The 20,031-nt window shown below is 44.3% G+C and overlaps 1 protein-coding gene across 2 annotated transcripts in view; it reads left to right on the plus strand.

Annotated features, from left to right (window-relative positions):
- The first annotated feature begins 11,178 nt into the window (after positions 1-11,178).
- TMEM117 (transmembrane protein 117) overlaps positions 11,179-20,031 on the plus strand; it is a 194,150-nt gene continuing 185,297 nt past the window's right edge. Inside the window, exons 1-3 of one of the 2 annotated variants that reach the window (XM_042872858.1) lie at positions 11,179-11,250; positions 12,069-12,159; positions 12,890-13,194. In XM_042872858.1, coding sequence (XP_042728792.1) covers positions 12,918-13,194 — 277 coding nt within the window. In that variant the 5' untranslated portion in view covers positions 11,179-11,250; positions 12,069-12,159; positions 12,890-12,917. The remainder of the gene's footprint in view (positions 11,251-12,068; positions 12,160-12,889; positions 13,195-20,031) is intronic. The other variant, XM_042872859.1, reaches the window with a different exon arrangement.

The following is a 20,031-nucleotide window of genomic DNA, read 5'->3' on the forward strand; positions in this document are numbered from 1 at the left end:
CACAGCACAGAGGAAGCAGTCTAGGAGGTTTCTGGAATGCGTAGAGGACAACTTCCTGATACAGCTGGTCAGAGAGCCCACGAGAGGAACTGCCCCACTAGACCTGCTGTTCACAAACAGGGAAGGTTTGGTGGGAGATGTGGAGGTTGGAGGCTGTCTTGGACAGAGTGATCATGAAATGATAGACTTCGTGATTCACAGTGGAGCCTGGAGGGGGAATAGTAATACTGCTACCTTGGACTTCAGGAGGGCAGACTTTGAATTGTTCAGGGGACTAATAGGGGGAGTCCCCTGGCATTCAGTCTTAGCGAGCAAAGGGGTCCAAGAGAGCTGGTTGCTCTTCAAGAAGGAAGTCTTAAGGGCGCAGGAGCAGGCAGTCCCCCTGAGCTGCAAAATGAGCCGGCGGGGAAGAAGACCGGCGTGGATGAATAGGGAGCTATTCCTGAGGCTCCGGGAGAAAAAGAGAATCTACCGCCTGTGGAAAGAGGGACAGGCCACTCAAAATGAATACAGGAAAGTTGTTAGGATGTGTAGAGGTGAAATCAGAAAGGCAAAAGCCCAGCTTGAATTTAACCTAGCTGCTGGTGTGAAAAGGAATAAGAAACTCTTTTATAAATACATTAACAGTAAGAGGAGGACAAAGGAGAATATCCACTCTTTGCTGGATGAGGCTGGGAATGTGACCACTGAGGATAAGGAAAAGGCGGAGGTTCTGAATGCCTTCTTTACGTCTGTCTTTAAAAGTCAGACCAGTTATCCTCAGGATACCCCTCTCTCTGACCTGGTAATCTCGGCCGGGGAGCACACTAACCCCCCTGTGATTCTGAAAGAAACAGTCAGAGACCTACTGCTCCAGCTGGACTGTCACAAGTCGATGGGGCCAGATGAGATCCACCCGAGAGTGCTGAGGGAACTGGCGGAGGTGATAGCCGAGCCGCTTTCCATCATCTGTCAGCGCTCCTTGTTGACTGGTGAGGTCCCAGAAGACTGGAGGCTTGCCAATGTGACTCCCATTTATAAGAAAGGTCGTAAGGAGGATCCGGGGAACTACAGGCCTGTCAGCCTGACCTCGGTGCCAGGGAAGGTTATGGAGCAGATCGTCTTGAGGGAGATCATGCGGCATGTGCAGGGTGACCGGGGGATCAGGCCTAGCCAGCATGGGTTCATGAAGGGCAGGTCCTGTTTGACCAACCTGATCTCCTTCTATGATCTAGTGACCCATCTGGTGGCTGAAGGAAAGGCTGTTGATGTGGTCTACCTAGACTTCAGCAAAGCCTTTGACACTGTCTCCCACAGCATTCTCCTGCAGAAGCTGGCAGCCCGAGGCTTGGATGGGTACACTCTTGGCTGGGTAAGGAGCTGGCTGGAGGGCCGGGCACAGAGAGTGGTGGTGAATGGAGTTAAATCCAGCTGGCGACCAGTCGTGAGTGGTGTTCCGCAGGGGTCGGTGCTGGGGCCTGTCCTCTTCAATATCTTTATTGATGACCTCGATGAGGGCATCGAGTGCACCCTCAGTAAATTCGCAGATGACACCAAATTGGCTGGAAGTGTGGATCTGCCTGGGGGTAGCGAGGCCCTACAGAGGGATCTGGACAGGCTGGAGAGCTGGGCTGGAGCCAATGGGATGAGTTTCAACAAGGCCAAATGCCGGGTCCTGCACTTCGGCCACAACAACCCCAGGCGACGCTACAGGCTTGGGGCGGTGTGGCTGGAGGACTGCGTAGAGGAAATGGACCTGGGGGTATTGATTGATGCTCGGCTGAACATGAGCCGACAGTGTGCCCAGGTGGCCAAGAAGGCCAATGGCATCCTGGCTTGCATCAGAAACAGTGTTGCAAGCAGGAGCAGAGAGGTGATTGTTCCCCTATATTCAGCACTCGTGAGGCCGCACCTCGAGTACTGTGTCCAGTTTTGGACCCCTCACTGCAAGAAAGATATTGAGGCCCTGGAACGTGTTCAAAGAAGGGCAACAAAGCTGGTGAGGGGTCTGGAACACAGGCCATATGAGGAGAGGCTGAAGGAGCTGGGAATGTTCAGCCTGGAGAAGAGGAGGCTCAGGGGAGACCTTATTGCTCTCTATAACTTCCTGAAGGGAGGTTGTAGTGAGCTGGGGGTCGGCCTCTTCTCTCGTGTCATTAGTGATAGGACCAGGGGGAATGGTTTCAAGCTACGGCAGGGGAGATTCAGGCTGGACATGAGGAAGTATTACTTTTCAGAAAGGGTGGTCAGGCACTGGAATGGACTGCCCAGGGAGGTGGTGGAATCACCGACCCTGGGGGTGTTCAAGGAAAGGCTGGATGTTGTGTTGAGGGACATGGTTTAGTAGGAGCTATTGGGAATAGGTGAACGGTTGGACTGGGTGATCTTTTAGGTCTTTTCCAACCTTAGTGATTCTATGATTCTATGATTCTATTACTGAATAGGCTGGGTACATTTGATGTCTTTCAGCAGCCTCTCCTTTCATGTTTTCTTTCATAGGTCTAACTCCCACCCCATTGTATTTGGTAACTATTTTTCAATGAGAAAGAAAATGTACCTGGAACTGATTCAGTCCCATTGGGATGCTCATCCTGATAGCCCACTACCTGGTGCCTGTAGAAGGATCCCCTTCAGAAAGTGTGTGAGTGCTGGCAGAGCCACCCAACACAGTGCTGTCTAGATTTAGAATAGGCTTTATCTGCCAAGACTGGTAATTACCTCCTGTTAGGGGGTGGCTTGTCTGGGCAGTAGTCATTTTTCAGCATAGAGCAGTATTCAAAATTTGCATGATCTAATGAGCAGCTATGTAGTCTGGAGTAACTGGAAAGTAGGTACTCTGTGAGATTTTCTCACTCAAATATTCCTGTCTTTAAGAACATTCAAAAATAGTAACAGTGATTAGGTAAAAATGCATGGCACAAAAATAAGAAAATACTTTTATTTTTCTTACTGTTACATGGAGGACATCTTGATTCTACTGAAATCAATAAGAAATCTATCAACGAATTCAGTACAGACAAGACCTTACTAGTAGAGAACATCTATGATGACACCCTGGCGCAGTGCTAGTGTGGATCTCATCATTTTCCCAGTGAACTCAAAAGAGAGATTCTGGGCAACATTCTTTCTGTATTTATTTCTACTTCCTCCTACTACCTGCGTGAGATGAGCACACTGAGACACTGTGAAATACTGACACACCAGCATTATGCTGATTATGTGCAAGTACTTATCTTGTTTTCCATTGCTATAGAGATGCTGTTTCCTCTCATGATGAGGTACACCTAGTACAAACTAATATCTAATGAAGCAAAAGCAACTCTGGCCAAGGCATGTTTATCTTGTAGCCAGGGGGGTATAAATATTTGAAAATTTCAGTCTTTTGCTGTATATTTTCTCTGCCACTTTACCAATTATTCCTGAGATGTCGTGTTCCTGCCTGATTCTTCATGGCTTATATACCTGTGGACATATTAGATCTAACCTCACATTCCCTTTTGCTGGCTCCTAGTGTGCTTCTCTTTGCTGCTTTATAGTTTATGCAATTTTCTTTAGGAATTAAGAAAAGGTTCAAATTGCTGTTAGATGAATCTAGTTTTTGATGTCGGCATCGTGATGACAGCTATGATTCTCTGAGGTATTTCAAAACTGAGGTGAAAGAACGGGAGCACCTGGGACAAAGGATGCTTCCAAAACATGAGATCCCACCTGTGGGAGAGAAAAGGCAGGTCTTTCTCCCAGCTCACTCACAAGTGACACCCTGTTTCCATCTCTGAATTATTATGGAAAAAAAAAATAGCGTGAAAATGTCCATCAAGTGGAGGTTTTATCCCAAAAGGACTCCATGAAGCCAGTTAGAGATCTTATTGCCACTTGTTTGTAGAAAGTATTCCGAGAAATGTGAGAAAAAATGTGCACCATAGGTCCTTATTCTGTACTGTTTAAGTAGGCAGAAACACAGAGGAAGGACGGGAGAAAGATGTGCTGTGTAGGTCCTGGAGAGTAGCATAGTTCACTTCTAGCACTGAAGCCTGCTCTGTTAGTGCTGAAGCAGAAAAAACCCTTCTGTATACCTTCAAACCGGGTGCAGGCTATGTTCAGCATAAATGGAAAGACTCCAGTAGTTTAGCTCCAAAGGATTCTAGAGTGCCCTCATTGCTGGTCTCATAGATGAAAGGAAGTTCACTAAACAAACAAATGACATTTTGACTGCACTGTCCATTCTTACTTGTTCTCTTGAGCACTTACTCAAAGTGCCTGTTCATTTTCAATGGATTTCCAACTGTTAAATAAATTATTACATTTCTCATTGTAAGGGTTTTGTTTTTTTTTTTTTTTTCTTGGCATAACTATGTTTTTTTCACAGTGCATTAGCGTGAGCTCAAAATAGCAACCATTTGTGACAGGATATTCTTTGGCTATTGAAAAAGTCTATTTGGATAAGAGATGCTGCATATTCCTATATATGATGAGAACAAGTTTTAAAGAAAGGTCACAGAGCTTGGTCTTCTCATTGCTTATTCAGAGCTGAAGATCTGTCACCAAAGGAACCCCTCTGTAGGCACAGCAGGGTATATGTGATTTTCTTATCAAATATTTTCAGACAGTGATTAGCTATCTCATAATGTTGGTGTGTTTGATTATTTTCAGTGAAATTATTATGATTCACTAAGCGATGCCATTCGGACAATCACTGAAGTCATTAGGAAACAGAACTCAGTGTTCCTACAGTTTGATTCACTGCCTGGAGAAGTCTAAAGTAGGGCTACGAAGATGGTGAAGGGTTTAGAGGGCAAGATGTACGAGGAGCAGCTGAGGTCCTTGGGTTTGCTCAGCCCAGAGCAGAGGAACTGAGGGGCAGCACTGAGCTCTGCTCTGTGACAGCGACAGCGCCCGAGGGAACGGCGTGGGGCTGTGCCAGGGGAGGGCAGCTGGGGGTTAGGGAAAGATCATTGGCTGAGAGGGTAGCTGAGCCCTGGAAAAGGTTCCCAAGTCAGTGGTCATGGCCTCAAGCTGCCAGAATTCAGTTAGTTTTATGGACAATGGTCTCATGCATAGGGTTTGAATTTTGGGTGTTCCTGTGTGGAGCTGGGTGTTGGATTCAATCATACTTGTTGGGTTCCTTCCAACTCACAATGCTCTATGATCCTATGGTCCTGAGACACCTGTATCTGTCTGCTTTGTTGGTATATATTTGCCTCTGTGTCATATTGCTGCAGTGTCAAGTTTGCGAGAAGCTCTGTTGGAACTCCTAGCCCCATCAGCTTCATTGGTGTTCTCTGCTCCAGCTGTTTCTGTTCCCTCACCTCAGATCAGTACTCAAGTTCCTTGTATTGCATTAAATAACTTCCTCTGTTACCAGTTCCTGTTTTTCTGACCTTTTCCTTCTTGAACCCCGCCTTTCTGACACCTTCTACCATTACAATATGCTTGTACATTGTGGTTAAGCAGTATTCATGGAAGTCTGAACTCAGATTGAGCTTCTTCCTAATTTTGGTTTTCTCTAACTCTGTATGTACAACTATTAACGTAGCTGAACACTGATGATTCTTTTCTTTGCCTAACACAGAAGTCACACCTAGGTGGAACCATCCGTATGGTGAGCGGATGCAAAAGGTATTTAATTAGTGATGTAAGTTCACCTCTCTACCTATTCTTTAGTGATTTTATCGAGGATAGGTGTGTATTGCCTATCTATTCGAAATCAATATGATTATTTGAAGTAGAATTCTGCTTACTAAAAGAAAATTTGGTCTGGATGAACAGAAGTAAGTACTTCAGCTAATGGTTAAGTTTTGTTTGTTATTTGACTAGTACAGCTTCTGCTTTATGCTTGTAAGTCTTTTATCACGTGACAGAAGGACTGGAGTTCTACTTTACCATATGTAAAAGCTCACACAATTCTACGTCTTCTTGTCCAAGTTCCATCAGTACTGCAAAATTAGATCTATGTATCATATAGTACTCATACTTTGTTTTTATGACAATCTATCAACAATGATAAAATCATCCCTTAACTTCCTCCTTGTAAAGCAAAAGTTTCTTGGTAAAATCAAAAACTACACATTAGTTTCTCACATCCCAAAAGTGCTCTACCATTTTTAGCCACAGCATCATTTATATTTGTTAAAATCCGTATCTATTTTTTTCTCCTTCTTGTCATATAAAAACAGCATGTGTAATTTGTTCCTATTCTCACTTACATCTGTTCTGAAATATTTTAGATTGTATCCAACAAACCGAAGAGCCTAGAGTTCTACCATCAGAGGTGTCTCTCTGCCATTAGTTTTAGTTTCCCTCATCTTTGGTGTTTTGCAATCTCTTGTTTCACTGATTAAAATATTAAATAGACTCAAAAATATGTAGCATGAATGAAAGCCTATTGGTACATCTGTGCATTGCATATAATTTTGTGTCAATCTAGCTCTTTCATTGGAACGTCATTGGGGATCCAATTGCATAAGATTTCAAGTAGATTTCTATGTAAGTACTTAAAAAAAAAGTGGCATCTCTGAAATGATATCAGAACAGTTTTTCAAAGAGTATTTTCTGCCAGCTCATTTTATTGGTGGCTGTTACTGCAAAAATAGAGGCAGTGGCTAGGCCAAAATCTGGGAAACACTCTGACTCACACAGAGCAGGCAGGGACTGCACGGCTGCACAGCTTGCCCCACTGCCTGGCATTTGGCAATTCCGGTTCTTCTCCCTTTCATTCCTTTCTGCAATTGAGTCCTAAACCTGCCTTTCCCATAATTTTGCCCATGCTTGCTGCCAGCCTGATGAGCCTGTAATTAAATAGGTCATCCTATTTACCCTTTAAATATTGTTACAGTATTAACTTCCTTTTATTTCTCTGAAATTTCCTTAGCATTTCAGAAAATGTTAGGAATCGATTGTAATAATTAATATTGCTACCTAACTCTACTTTCATTTATTTTTCTGAAAACTCCTTGACCTGCCATTTTAAAAATAACTGTTTAATGTATTCTGCTGATCTTTACTGTCCTTTCATATTATTGATTTAAAGGGAAGTATTTCAATGTAATATAATATAAAAGCCCAGCTTATGTTTACTAAATATACAACAGAAATATTGATCGAATAATTCTGCTTTTGTACATTCTTTTAGGCAATTCTATTTTTTTTTACATCCAGTAGCAACATACTAATAGTATTTGCAATGTCATTGTCTCTGAGTTAACATTTTTACTTTCAATGAAGTACACATTTTTGTCTTTTGTCCAGGTTCTTATATTTTACTCTTTAGTTATATACTAACTTTTCTCAGCTTCTGTTTCTCTCTCTTTTTTTTTTTTTCCCATGGTTTAATGTGCTACCTTCTCTTCTTTTGGACAGTAAGAAGGCATTGGGGAAACCGATAGAGCTCAGTGGCATTGCTGAGTCTGGCTGCCATAACCATAACAAGGGAATTTCAAAGGGGGAAATCTTTTCCTCCAAGGATGCAGGTGCACTGGGGCTGACTGGGATGGAGTTAATGTACTTCATAGCAGCCTCTGTGGAGCTATGGCTAAGGCAGCACTGATAACACACCACTGTTTTGGCTGCAGCTGAGCACAGCTCACTGCCCCACTCCCACCCCAGCAAGCAGGCTGAGTAGGCAAAGAGGTGGGAAGGGATGCAGCCAGAACAGCTGACCCAGACAGGCCAAAGGGATGTCCCATACCTTCTAACGTCATGCTCAGCAATAAAGCTTGGGGTGTGGGGGCAGGGGCTGCCTTCTGAGCTTGCTGTCACTGAGAGGCTGCCTGGGCATCAGGCTGTCGGTGGGACTTGGGATGTGGTGAGTGATTGTCTTCCATCATTTTTTTTTTTTCTTCACTTACTAAACTGCCTTTATCTTTACCCATGAGTTTTTTTGGTTCTGCTCTTCCTATTATCTCCCTTATCCTCTGGGGGAGGATGTGGGGAGAAGCAAGCCTGCTGCTATGTGGGTGCTGATCTTCTGGCTGGGGTCAGCCCACAACAGCAGGATAGAAGAAAAATCCATTAGGAGCACAGTCCCTGACTAATGAGGTTTTGAGGTCTGAGGAAATTAAGTGCTTTTTCCAAACAGCAAGGCAGGGAGGAGGCATGTGTTCAGCCACAGAGGTAAGGAGTGGGAGGACAGAGCTGGGGCTGCTTAACCTCGAGAAAGGGAGGCTTGAGGAGGGCACAGGTCACTTTACTGAAGTGTGTGAAAGTCTGATAGGAGGGGTAAAGTAGATGAAGCTGGAATTTTCTTAGCGCTATTCAGTAGGCATAAACAGAAACACGGAACATTTCATTCAACATATGAAAAGCACTTTTCCCCATGAGTGTGGCTGAACATTGGAACAGGTTGCCCAGTAAGGCTGTGGAGTCTCCAACCTTGACAAAAACCCAAACCCATCTGGACACAGCCCTGGGGAATGTGCTCTCACTGCCCATACTCTGATCAGGAGTCTGGACCAGTGGAGCTCCAGATGTGCCTTCCAGCCTCATCTCTGCTGTCATGCTGTGAAATTTCACAGGTGTTAAGCAGTCCTCAGTTTTGTGGATCAGGTGGCTAAGCACAGTGTCTGTATAGATATTTGGGATATCAGAGAGCTTCCTCAGATGAAACTGTAACGGAAGGTTCAGGTTGGATATTAGGAAACATTTCTTCTGAGAAATAGTGGTGAGGCATTGGAATGGGCTGCCCAGGAAAGTGGTGGTGTCACTGTCCCTGGAGGTGTTCAAGAGATGTTTAGATGTGATACTAATGCATATGGCTTAGTGGGAACAGTCGGAATAGGTCAATAGTTGGAATAATGACCTTAGTGGTCATTTCCAACCTTTATGATTCTATCATTTTTTCCATCTGTCCAATTACCCTTTAAACACACAGAAAACTAGAGGTTTTATACCAAAATTGCATTTTTTGAATATTTTTTCTTGATCAGAGTGATTACACCTATCTTTCTTGTTTGCACCTGCAGCCCTTCCACGGACGAAACAAGCACTTCTGTTTTGGCATTAATGCAAAGCAGAAAAACCTGTCTGTTAATACAGCATCACTATTTTGGAGTGTGGTCCTGGGCCAGATGGGGCTGTCAGAGGCAGCAGCCCTGGAAATGAGCTGAGCGCTTCCAGGCTGATGTGCAGAAGGCCAATCCTCATCCGAGAGCAAAAATGACTTCACAGAAATTGAAACTGCACTAAGATGCATGTACTGTTAGTTCAATACTCACAGATCTCTGCTGGAAACGGCATAAAAAGATAGGCTTTACATGAGCACTACTTTGTAGTAGGAGATCTGTAAGTTTCATTCACAAACACTAAAACTAGCATTTCAGAAGACTCATTTGCTGATTCCACCTGCTCCTTAGGCTCACCTGGCTGCTGTCACTGCTGGCCTCCCAGTGGGCATTCCTGAGTTGCTGAACAGGTTGCTGGTCCTTGGCTGCTAGGGATGGGTCCCTATTAGCCTCCTTAAACTGTGTGCGAATTCTTGCTCTTCAGGAACATATTTTATTGACAACAGTTAGATTGCTTGATTAAGGAAACTGAAGTGGTCCAGCTCTTCTTTGAATGTATCAGTGAAATATAAAAAAAAAAATAAAAAATAGTGTCCCTGAGGAAAGCACTTGCAAGAAATTTGGGGAAGGTATACGGTATAGTTACGTTTCTGGCTACTTTAATAGAAAAGAACCTGATTTTCACATGATTGAGTTATGTCTGAGCTTCAGAAAGTTGCCCACAGATTTACTGTCTGAAAAACATGCTCTGTAGTGTTTCCACGCAAGCTGAGTAGCACTTTTTTTTTTTTTTTGGGTGCGTGTGTGTAGGTGCATGGAGCGCGATCTGTTTGCCTCCTGCTCTTTGGATTCTCATCAAAATCCAGGAACAGGAGGAGGCTGAGCCTTGTGAGAGTGGCAGTGCACACAGAGCTGTTGCATGAGCCGGCAGTGCCGCACACTGTGTTTCATCACTCTCTAGTCACACATGATGGTTTTTTTCACTCTGAATATTTTACATGTCTATTGACTGTAAAGATAGCTTGGGGGCAGGGGACTGGTGTTGAATATTTTGAAAGTTGCATCTTTCTACCTTAAAAATGAGAACCTAATCGGTCATTGCATTGATTGATAATGTGATTGTGCCAGACACCCTCACAGCAGTCGCATTTATTGCGAACAAATCAGCAGGGACTCACTAGCGTTCGGCAGGTGTGCTGCACTTCTACAGCACAACTCACCTGAGGGCTCTTCCATGTGCCTCAGAGGACCTCAGCCAAGTTCCCTTCCGTACCCTGGATTGAGCAATCCCATGTATAGAATCCATGTTTTAAGTTCGATGCTGTATTTCAGCTCCCAGCATCAACACAGTGACCTGACTTCTCACAGTCCTAATGAAACGCTGAGGCAGCATCTAGCAGCTTCAAGCATCGAGCCGACTGAACCCCTGCCATAACGCAGTGCCGTGAGCATCCTGCACATGTTTTCCTGGGATGTCAGCAATACCAGCAAACCGGCGCTAGGGACCAAATCCCGCGTGGAAAGGTTTCGCTCTACAATAAAGCTAAAGCGCAGCGCCAACACCGCTGTCAGGCTGCACGGAGGCATCGGCCCGACGCAGCGACAGCTCGGATGATGCCCGCACCGCGGGGACCTGCTGCGGCCTCGTGACAGCCCCGCGATGTGACTTCAGTGGGTATCGCCCTGCCTCTCCCCGCAGGAGGCTTTTCCTCAGTCTCCCGGAGCCCCGTGCTCTGTCTCACCTCGGGAGAACGGAGACGCGACCCTCATTTCCCACCTACGGCTGATTCGCTTCCCGCCGAAGCCGGCGCTGATCGTCGCCCCGCCGTCACTCGCCCTCCGCCTGCTCCAGCCCCGCCGCTTCACAGCGCGCCCGGCCCCGGCCCTTCGCAGGGCACGGCCGCCTGGACCCTGCCGCAGCGCCGCTGCCCGCGGCCGCCAAGCCTGCGGCACAGCCGGGGCCGCCGCCGCCGCCGCCTTCCCGGGAGAGGACGGGGAGGAGAGGAGGGGCCGCGCCGCCGCTCCCGCCGCAGCCGCTCCCTCCCCGCGACGGCCGGGGGCGGGACGCCGCGGCAGCGCCAGCGCCGCTGACATCGCCCGGGGGCTAGGGGGGCCCAGGCGGCCGCGGGCTGCTGCGGGAGCCGCCGGCCACCGCCGGCCGTTCCGAGCCGCCGCCGGCCGCTCCGCGCCGAGCCGAGCCGCCGAGAGACGCTCCGCGCCGAGCCGCTGAGAGTGAGCCGCAGCAGTCGCGCGCGCGGCGCGGACCCCGGCAACGGTGAGTGAGGCAGGAGCTTGGCCACGGCCCCCGGGGGCACGGCGGGGGCGCGGCGGGGCTGCCCGGCCTGCGGGGAGCACGGCGGCCTCTAACAGGTTGCGGCGGGCGAGGGGTGCGCGGCAGCGGGCGAGGGCTAGGGCTCAGCACAGCGGGAGCGCTGCTGCGATTTCAGAGGGTGGTTCCTGGAGCCGCCGCTTCAGCCGTCTGTAGCCCGGCATCCTGGGGCTGCTGAAATGTCAGCGCATCCAGTTGTTTATCTCAAGCCCCGCTCGGGCTTTAAGAAGCAGTGTCCGTGAGGAAACAGGGAAACTTTACTCTTCTTAACGGGGAGATGGGAGAATAGTTTGGGGCATCCCTATGGTTCTAAAGGTAATTTAACCTCCCCAGAGTGCTGCTCCTCAGGCTGCTGGACCGGTGACCCCTGCTTGAAATCGTCCCGTTCATGAAGTTGTCACAGGGCTGGCACTTGCTTCTGTCGACTGTTTACTGTCTCTTGTGTTTTTTGCTTTGTCGTCTGCAATGTATGTATTATGTGATGTTATTAGTTGTGAAAGTTTACTAAATGCTCTGTCTGAATATGCGGAGAGCTTTCATTCTTCTGCTTTTAATGGATACATAATTCCTTGTAATTTCACCGGAATACTTCTGATTACAGAGTTAGATCATTCTGAAGGAACTACCTAAGGATAGACATTGTAATCTGAGCTGTTTGCAAGTTTCCAAAGTGAGACTCACCCACAGTCCAGGAAGGGATGGATAACGGGCTGCTGTATTTAGGCCTTTTGCTGGCACTGAAGTTTGATTATTTTTTCCCGCAGGGTAGATGACATTTGCAAAAATCGGTACTGTTTGCTTGAGCACACTGTATCCTTCAAGGAGCATGCTGTAATAAACAAGCAATATTATTAGGTATTCCTTCTTTTTTTTTTCCTTCTTACACTTTGAATCCCTTTGAATAATTGCAGTGTTCCACAGCACAAAGGCCTTATATGTTTCTGAAAACAAAGTGCTTCAGCAGGATGAAACAACCAATTTGTTGTGTGTAAAAGAGAAATCAAATGACAAACAGCTGAAATGTTAACCATACCCCGCTGCATTTTTCTGCAGCTGTTCTACATAAGCCGACAAGTTTCAAAATACAGCTTTCATATTTGTAGAACATGGTGCTCAAGGCACTCTTCTTTCCTGGTTTTGAAAATGTGCTTAATTATTCTTGTGCTCCCTGAAGCTGATGAAGAGATTTCTACAGGCTTTCCTGGGCTGTAGGAATTACCTCTAGGAACTTTTCCATCATGTCATTCCTTCATGTAAGTAAAAGTTCCTGATGGGGTGAGGGACGTGCCTGTGAGCATCTAGGGGGTGAGGCAGTAGGAGCCTTCACTGCGCTCAATGACTTGTTCCATTCTCATATAAAGAGAAAGGTTCAGTCCAGGTGTAGCATCAGAATTTTTGAAATATGTGTTGTGTATTGTGGAACACGGGTGGAAAGGTACACTGAGTTTCCTGTAGCTTGCCTTGTTCTTACATGCCGTGTTTTCATGCCCTGCTGCTGAGCTGCGCCCTTAAAGAGATAATAGAGAAATGCTTGAGAAATGTTCTTGGTATGTGTAACATTGTGCATTTGTATCTTTACACGCAGACAAAGAGCAGCTCTGAAGTACCTGAGGATGGATAAAGACTTCCGCTACTACTTCCAGCACCCGTGGTCTCGCTTAGTTGTGGCTTACCTCGTGATCTTCTTCAACTTCTTAATATTTGCTGAGGACCCGGTGTCTCACAGTCAGACAGAAGCCAATGTGATTGTTGTCGGGAACTGCTTCTCCTTTGTAACCAACAAGTACCCCGAGAGCGGCGGCTGGAGATGCCTGAAGGTGCTGCTGTGGCTGCTGGCCATTCTCACAGGGCTGATCACTGGGAAATTCCTCTTCCACCAGCGCCTCTTTGGTGAGTTCTGTGATGTGCACACAGGCCTCCTACTGATGGCTCAGTCACTTTGCCTTTAAACTGTCCACTTACTGCAATTTCGTATGCTTTGCTATTAATCGCTTCAGATGTTTAGAGCTGCGTAGAGCTCGGTACATCAAAGCTCATATCGCTGTGGAAATTAATGCCATCTCTGCTTACGTGAATGTAATTCACAGTAATTTCAGTCACAAAAGGTCTGAAAACAGAGAAAGCTGACGTGTTTGAAATAATTGAGAGATGGGTGATTTAAAATATTAAGAACGTACTTTGTCTTCAAGGCAAATTTTAAATCTTACATGACTTTCTCAGCAATCTGCAGAAAAGGCGTTGTTCCTTTAGACATTGTCAATGAACGTCTTGTCAGAAGTCCCATAAGTGGAATGTGGGGAAGTGGTTAGTATTAGCAGACCTGTGATAAGAAAATCCTGCATGAAAACAGGAGCTCTGCAGCAGCAGGAGTCGTCCTGCCACTTCTCGGTACAAGAACAAGTTAATGAAATGGAAAGGTAGGAAATGGAAAAAAAACATGACAGCAAGTGTCTTTATGCAGGAGATGTGACTAAACTGAGAAACATACTGCCCATGGCATGGCTGAAGGGAAGGGAATGACCTCAGACTGAATTCTGAGACAGAGAACTTTGGTGTAGGCATGTGTAGAGAGAAAAGTATCTATCATTGTCTTAACTGAGTCATATAGTAAATGTAGAAAACATCTGAGGGCTCGAGGCTGTTCCAGTTTTAGAGATAAGTGGAAATCAGAGGAAAGGTTACTTCAGTCTGCCAGCTGCAAGTGTTTGATTCTGGATATATTAGAGAGATGCTGCTGGAGTGGGTGGGCTGGTCCTGTGTTCTTGTTCTGTTGGGGCTGCAGGATGGATGGTTGCTGAACACCTCACAGCACATGAGTAATTGGCCATTTCCTCAGCCTGCCTCATTCTATTAAGATAAAAAGAGGACTGGTATTGTTTCAATAAATCAAACGTAAAGCTATTATGTCAAAGAACAAATAAGAAAAACAACTCTAAGAGACTCCTCTTAAAACATGAATTCTGAAAAATGGCTGAGCATCTTGATAGCTATTCGGTGGACATTTTAACATAGTGTGGTGGTAAATGTAAAACATCCCCATGGAGAGGATGTTTTATCATAGTTCCTGGGTGCTGCTTCGAGCACTGCTGTAATGATGTTTTCAGTTCTGCCTTCCAAAATTGAGGAGTGATTTTGTTTGTTTGGAGGAAATTAGGGAAAGTAATGAAAGTGATGACAAAATTACAAATTTAGCCCTATAATGAGAGGATTTAGAGGATAAAGGAAAGGTTAGAGAGTGACTTGCTCAAATTTGAGTTGAAGGACAGAACCTTCCGTCCAGCAAACATATTGCAAGGTCCAGTGCTTGAAAATGGCAAATAGCCAAAGAAAGACTTTTTTTTTATTATTTCTGTAATTGAAAGGCTACACAGTCAGTGGAATAAGGAATAGGCTGGAGTATCATCAAGACAAGCAAAATTTTCTTTTGGAGAATATGTTCTATTCTGGCTAGGCTGATTATTATGATAATTCCTTCTGGATTTGTAAGCATGTATCACATAGAGGACATAGCTTAATGTGAATTTTAAAGTGGCTTGAATCAGCATTACTGCCCGAAGAAGGCTTGCCCTACCTTCAGTGTCTGCTGCGTGTTTGTGCTCTTCTGCAGTTGCTCAGAGAAACAGGTTTGGGAGCATAGGCATGTCTGCAGTATCCACCTTTTATTTCCGTGGGAATCTTATGTCATCCCACAGATATTTGTGGCAGCGCAAAGAAGGAATCAATGCTGGGAGGCAATAAACAGTCAAGAGATTCCTATCTGCGATGCAGTGCTGGCTTATTGATGTTTATGGTTGTGGTCTTGGGGAGCGATAGGGGTGTAGATATGATCTGATTCAGGTTAGCTGCTGCAAGCTCAGTTTCAGAACAGTTTAAGCCAACATGGCTCTGCCCCAGTCCCACCCAGCTGTGGGTTTTGGACCTGCCTGGAGCCAGCACTGCTATGGATGCAGCTGAGCAGCAAGCCAGCCTGGGCAAGCGGTGCTCATGGAAAAGCAGTTGCTTCTGCCATCACTCGAGTGCCAATGCTGATGCCAAGGACAGTGCAGCCAAATAGCCAGGGGCCATGGCAGCCTGGACTCATGTTGGCTCTGGTGCTGTGGGATGGCACCAATGAAGTGAGGCCATGCTCACGGGATGCTGCTTGTGATGCACTGAAAGCAGATGGTGGCCTGTGTGACTGACAGCTTGTGTGACTGACAGCCTGACTGCGTGCTGTGTGATGTGGCCATGCCAGCTGTAAACTGGCATGTGTGGAGAGTGACAGCATCGATGTGATGATGATGTGGGCTTCAGAGGAGGCTTTTAGCTTGAGTGTATCTTTTTGGTCTTCAGAAGATTTGCATAGCCCATGCTGAAATCTTTCTTGACAGTTACTTGACAATATTTTAAAGTCTCTACTGCCTAGAAATCCCACTTTGTGTCCAGATCCCACTGAGTACGCCTTCTGGATCTTCTAGCTTCAAGCACTTCATACATTCAGCTCCTTACTGCTTTTAATTTCCCTATTTCAAAAGGGAAAGAGATAGATATTGCAAAATATTTGTCTTTTCATATGGACGTTTCCTTTTCTGTTTTGTTTTTTCTTTTTTTTTCGTGTATAATTGTTGGGCATCATTTTTTTTTCTTTTTTTTTTAATCCTTGTACATTTATTTATATTTCTCTGTTAAATTCTATTGGCAGGTGAAATTATGACTGGTTGTTTTCTTGTAGCCTGCACATACCTTCCTGCTGTCGGGAAACCAAGTAGCACCAGTCAATCTCCTTGTGTCAGATCTTGGCTCACAGTATGTGCTGCAAATTGAAATTGAGAAGGATTAGTCTGCACATCTCACTTTAGATGAAGAGGACTGTAAAGGATTTTCTTTCCATGTGCCCTTCCTGCTCTTTTGTCCCTTGTCTTCTGTATTTCTTGCTGCTGAATGTGCATTTGGAGTAAAAAAAATAGTGTTACGAGAGTTGCATTGTAACATAGTTTACTATCTATAACAGACACCATCTGATAAACATGGCTGTTGCGAACTACAGAATTAATAGGATTAAGCTCAAGCATGTTATGTTCCTAAAAATGGAGGAAGAGGGGTGATAGCCTAAACATTATTTAGGCTTAAACCTTCTGAGACTACAGAAAGATAAGGCAGTAGGTAAACTGTTGTTGCGAAGTGGAAATCATGACTAGAGGGCACGGCAAAGTATTTTCAGTTGGTAATAGTGCTGCCTTAGGACAGTAACCTCTTTGGTCACCTTCAAGACACTGCTCCACTGCTCATCAGTCAGGAAGCAACGTACTTCATTTAATAAACATCTCCAGTGATAAAGATTTCCAAAGAAAGCAGCCTTCATCTAGTGCATTCTATATATTTTCTTGGCATGTGATCAGAACAAATGGGATTTTAAAATTGCCTTTTGGCTATCATCCACTGTATTCTTTTGATTCATCACTAAGCATATCTTGTGTTTGGTTAGCTGTCGTGTTCTGTTGTGCTTTTTATTTTGCACTGAAAAATGAGGGGTCAAAGATGAATATTGGAAGTTTGGGGGAATAAAAATGTACACCGTAGTCATTTCTTATTCTCTCTGAGTTACTTGGGGAGGAGAAAAGTATCTTCTTTGTCCTTGCTTAGAGATTTAGTGGTTTATTTTTTGCTTTATTAAAAGCAGAACAAGCTTAGAAACTGACCCCATTATAATGACAGTGTGCATTCAGAAAATGCATTCAAATCTTACATAGTTACTTAGAAGAAATTCATGAATAATCTCTTCATATTGCTTGGGGGCGCTGTCTGGAAAATAACACAGTATTCAGCTTGTAGAAAATGAATGTTTTAATCAGCACCTTCTCAGCATTTGTGCAATTGCTGTTCTGTACTCAAGCCTTGGGCCCAAATTCTGAGTTCAGTGGGGGACTTTTTGGTTCAGAGTTCAGGCTGTGTGTTTTGCACCAATGTGTATGTATCTATTACATCTTGTAAATCTAAAATGGTTTTTGATTTATATAGATTTTTAGCAGCGTAGATAAATGAGAAGTATTATTGGACAAAGTGTCTTAATTGTTTTCAGTTCAACATTTTTGCTTTGACTGATTTCCATGAGTAATAAAGCTGAGCTCATGCTGCAGATTTACTGAATCAGTTTTTCGAAGTATAATTACTAAAAAATGTGCAGGTTTGTTCCTGCTTGTTTTTCTGATTCTAAGCGATTATGAAGTCCAATTAAACTCTGTTATTACACAGATTTAATTTCATTCAATTCTTAAGGGGTATGCTCGAATATTTCAGTTGACTTAAAAAAAAAATTGGATGGAAATTAAATGCTTAATATGCTATCACAAATTATAGAAAACAAGGTAAACAGAACTAAAGCTGTATTTCTTAAAACAGGTGGGGCATCATAATACTGCAAGCAAATCTGAGCAGTTGAAAGAATGTTGGATTTAATGGATTCTCTCCTACAAATGATTGCAGTATGCAGTTTGTCAAGAATTAAATGATAATCTCAGCTTTGTAGGCATGGGAAGGAATAAATAAAGCAGTCATTATGGGAATTGCACTGAGAACTGCATGCACTAACGTTGCAAATTTTTTAATGGGCAGTGGTGGCATGCTGGGACCAATTTCATGACAGGCAGTTTCAAACAGAACACCCACTGAGGACCTGTTGTCTGAAAACATAACTCTTTTTGTCAAACATTTTTCCTGAAAGGCTTTAAAAGATATTGCAAACCTATTATAAATGCTCTTCATTGTCTGCTTTTATGCTGAGAGGTAAGAGTCTAACAACCGAAGCAGTGAATGTATGTAGATTGCAAGAAGAAATTAGGCAGAATGGGATTTAGTCAGGATGATAACGTACTACATAGGAGAAAAGTGAATCTGTTATGCAGCTAACTGACAAAGGATACATTTGTACAAGAGCACATACATGATTAATTAGTACCTTGAAATACCAGGGGTCATGTTAAGGTAAAATCTGGGCTGTGGTATTGCAGCTAGTGTTGCTGTGGTGTAGTGCTTGTGCAATGCCTAGTGAACTAAATGAGAAAAAAAGATGTGCTAGGATTATTGCGTGGTTGTTTTTCAGCCAGATTGTTTCCCATTCTCATTTGTTCAGAACCAGTTGTGCGACTATCTGTACCAGCAAGTAATGGGTGTATGACAATACTTGCATCATACTGTAACCTGACTGACGTGGCATATTCTTTTCTTTTGTCAGCTCTGTGGCTTAAATTACAATAAGACCTGTCACTTAATATCCAGCCACTTTGTTCCTGCTTTTTTTTTTCCATTGATGATTTCAACCCAGTAGAAAGCTACTAATGTGATAGCTGGTCAAACAAACAAACTGTCTTCAGGAGCCTATTCAATATGAATTTTAATACTTGTGCAGTTTATGCTGTTGAAGACATTCAAGGTCTGCTGTGATTACTTCACAGTCAATTCACCTCTTTTGTATCCAGAAAAATGTCAAAGCAGTACAATCGGATTATTTTGGTCCTACAAAACGCGTGCCAGAAGGCCAATCTAACAGCTAGCTAATAATAACACAAAAAGGGCTGTGAGCACACATTTTTGAAAGCCAGATTCCTCAGCACAAGAAAAACAAAACAACAACAACAAAAAAAACCAACCCACAAACAATAACCCAGAAACACTACTGCAAGATAAAAAGCAAGAAACTCAGCCAGCCAGTAGGATCATTGCATTCCAGCTGTGGCGAATTGCCAGTAAGAAAGATGTCAGTTTAAAATGAAGTTTAAATCGTTCATCAGAGAGACCACAAGTGACCTTTGAAATATAAATAAAAAGCATGCAGATGACCTCCTAGTTTCTTCATTTACACTCACATTTTTAGAAGAGCTGTAACTTCTCGTGGCTTCCTATCATAAGGTTCAATGAGAAGAATGCCACTGTCTGCTCTTAGCATTAATTATGGAATGTCTGATACCACATTACCAGCAGAGTTTAATTGGAGATCATAGAAGCATAGGATCACTGAAGTTGGAAAAGACCACTCCTGACCCATCCCCACATGCCCACAAACCATGTCCCTCAGTGTCCCATCTTGTCTGTTATTGAATGCCTCCCAGGATGGTGATTCCACCACCTCCCTGGGCAGCTTGTTCCAGTTTCTCATTGCTCTAAGTTTTTTTTCTAATATCCAACCAGAACTTCCCCTGGCAGAACTTGAGGCCATTACCAATTGTAGCCACAACAAGCTTATTTTTGCAATGAAGACTTTGATTCTCTTGGAGGCGTGTCTCCCTTTCCCCAACCAGCACCATAAGACCGAGGGAAGTGCTGCGTGTGTCAGATTATCTGTAATGGGAAGGCTCTTGAGAATATTTAGCATTCAGTGCCTGAAAACTAAAAATGATCTCATCGCTACTTAGTATTGATGTGTCAACTCTGTGTTTTGATCTCTTTGATGTGATGTTCAGATTTTTCTTTCCATTCGAGACAGGGAGTGATTTTGGAATGATGCCTGTCACTTGCAGGAATATGTCTCAGTTCCCTGATTTCTAGAAATAGAAGTGAGTTTATTACTAGCAGGATAAGCCTGATGGGCGTAGTGCTGGTACAATCTAGTACAGGGGCAAATTTCTTCTTTCCTTATTCCATACTGTAAGGAGATGGAGGATATGTTAGTGTGGAACATCACCTTGCAGCATGCTGTTGGAAAACCCCAAGGAGAACATGATGTCAGTGGCCAAGCTGTGCCCTTTTGAGGGT

Source organism: Lagopus leucura, unplaced genomic scaffold (genome assembly GCF_019238085.1).
Source record: "Lagopus leucura isolate 7727_CA_CO unplaced genomic scaffold, USGS_WTPT01 Super-Scaffold_100008, whole genome shotgun sequence".
In the NCBI taxonomy this organism is placed as follows: domain Eukaryota; kingdom Metazoa; phylum Chordata; class Aves; order Galliformes; family Phasianidae; genus Lagopus; species Lagopus leucura.